Source organism: Olea europaea, unplaced genomic scaffold, assembly GCF_002742605.1.
Source record: "Olea europaea var. sylvestris unplaced genomic scaffold, O_europaea_v1 scaffold21011, whole genome shotgun sequence".
Taxonomy (NCBI): Eukaryota; Viridiplantae; Streptophyta; class Magnoliopsida; order Lamiales; family Oleaceae; genus Olea; species Olea europaea.
In genome coordinates, this window is record NW_019238952.1 from 1 (window position 1) to 1878 (window position 1878).

Genomic DNA, 1878 nt, shown 5'->3' on the forward strand with positions numbered 1-1878 from the left:
GAGTCTTCATTTAATAGTGTGGGGGAAAATGTTTGGTTTGATTGCACAGAGAAATTCAACGGGCACCATTTGGACTCCTGCCAATATTTGCTGTGTTCAGTTTTCTTCTTTGTCCTCTCATCTGCTGGCTTTTGGGTCCGCTGATTATAAGATCTCTTGTTATGATCTGCGACACACTAGAATACCGTGGTGCACATTAACTGGCCATGGAAAAGCTGTCAGTTATGTGAAGTTTTTGGATTCAGACACTCTTATTTCAGCATCCATAGATAATACGTTAAAGCTCTGGGACCTCAAGAAAACCAGCTTAGAGGGGTTGTCCCCAAATGCTTGCTCATTGACCTTTTGTGGGCATACTAACGAGAAGGTCGGTTTCCATACACCGTAGATATTTAATTTCATCTCCAATAGATTAGGAGTATGGGTTGTTGGCTTTTTTTTCCAACTTTTTATCTTGCTCTTTATGCAGAACTTTGTGGGCTTGTCGGTGTTGGATGGGTATATAGCATGTGGTTCTGAAACTAATGAGGTAATTTTACTGAATTTTCAACAATTTTTTTGATGAACCAAGTATGTACTTGCGTTGCTTGATGGTTTTTGATGCAAGAATGTGGCTTGGTTCTGTCCTACTTTTTTTGAATACAAACTACAAACAATGTGAAAAATAGAAAACGAAACAGGATAAAACTGATAATTGGTTTGTGTCTTCGGTGTGTTTTAAATATCGTTGATTCAGAATACCATAACAGGCTTAATGTTAATGGAAAATGGATTGGTTGGATTCGGTTAACTTCATTAACCAATATAAATAAGGATATATGACATCATTATTAACTCATGTTATGGCGAAGTTTCATGTATTATTTCCAGAGTTATAACTGAAGTATGCTTTTTCTTACAGTTTGATCACTTAATTAAATTCTGTCTAGTTTTTCTAATGGAAGGCCCGACTCCATGTTGATGCTGCTACATCATGTTGGTATTTTCTGTGTTGGACATCCATTAGGAAAATAATGGATTTTAGGGGTTGTTTGAGCCCCATTTTCTTCAAAAAATGCATTTTCAAATAGTGTTATGATTGGAAATGTGTGGTTAAAAATAAGGAAAAGTTTTGGATTTACGTGTAATATTATTTTATTGAAAAATATGTGGTTAAAATGAGGTCAAATCACTGTTAAAGAATGTATTTTGATGAAAAAAATGGGGCTCAAACGAGGGCTTAATCGGGTGACCAAACTGGAATAAAAATGAACTTAATGATCACTTTTACAAAATAAAGTTAGACTAATGTGAAACATTGCCATAAGTTGACTGACTATGTTTTTAAGTCCATAGAAAGAATAAATGTCTTCTCTTTTGCTTCTAGTAGCTGGATGAGTGAATCTGTTTGTGTGATACAGTCATACCATTTGACCTGAATTATTAGCAGTTTAGCACCAAAGCGTTGTTATAAGCGTTGAGCACCCCAAATGTTTGACAACCTCCTTTGCTAACTGATTTAAGCAATTGACCGATTCCTTTTCTTTCAGGTTTATGCTTACTATAGATCTTTGCCAATGCCAATTACTTCTCACACATTTGGAAGCATTGACCCCATTTCTGGATACGAGGTTAGCGATAGTAAAGGGCAATTTGTTTCAAGTGTTTGTTGGAGAAGAAAATCTAACATGGTTGTTGCTGCCAACTCTAGTGGAAGTATAAAGATATTGCATTTGATATGAAGGTTCATTCTTCTTATACTTTATAAATAAGATTCATTTCATTAGATGTTTCTTTAGTCTTGCCTCTCTAATTGGTGGTCTTGAGTTGAATAAATCATCAAGCATTGGTTGTGCTGAGAAATTATCCATCACAGTTAAAAGGCTAGCAGTCCTGAAT

General features: G+C 35.4%; 1 protein-coding gene across 1 annotated transcript; it reads left to right on the forward strand.

The window, feature by feature from the left end:
• Positions 1 to 28: 28 nt before the first annotated feature.
• LOC111380172 (protein SUPPRESSOR OF PHYA-105 1-like) lies at positions 29 to 1771 on the forward strand. Its single transcript, XM_023003661.1, has 3 exons — positions 29 to 367; positions 470 to 529; positions 1530 to 1771. The coding sequence occupies exons 1-3, from the start codon at positions 29 to 31 to the stop codon at positions 1719 to 1721; spliced, it is 591 nt and encodes a 196-aa protein (XP_022859429.1). The 3' UTR covers positions 1722 to 1771.
• Positions 1772 to 1878: the final 107 nt, after the last annotated feature.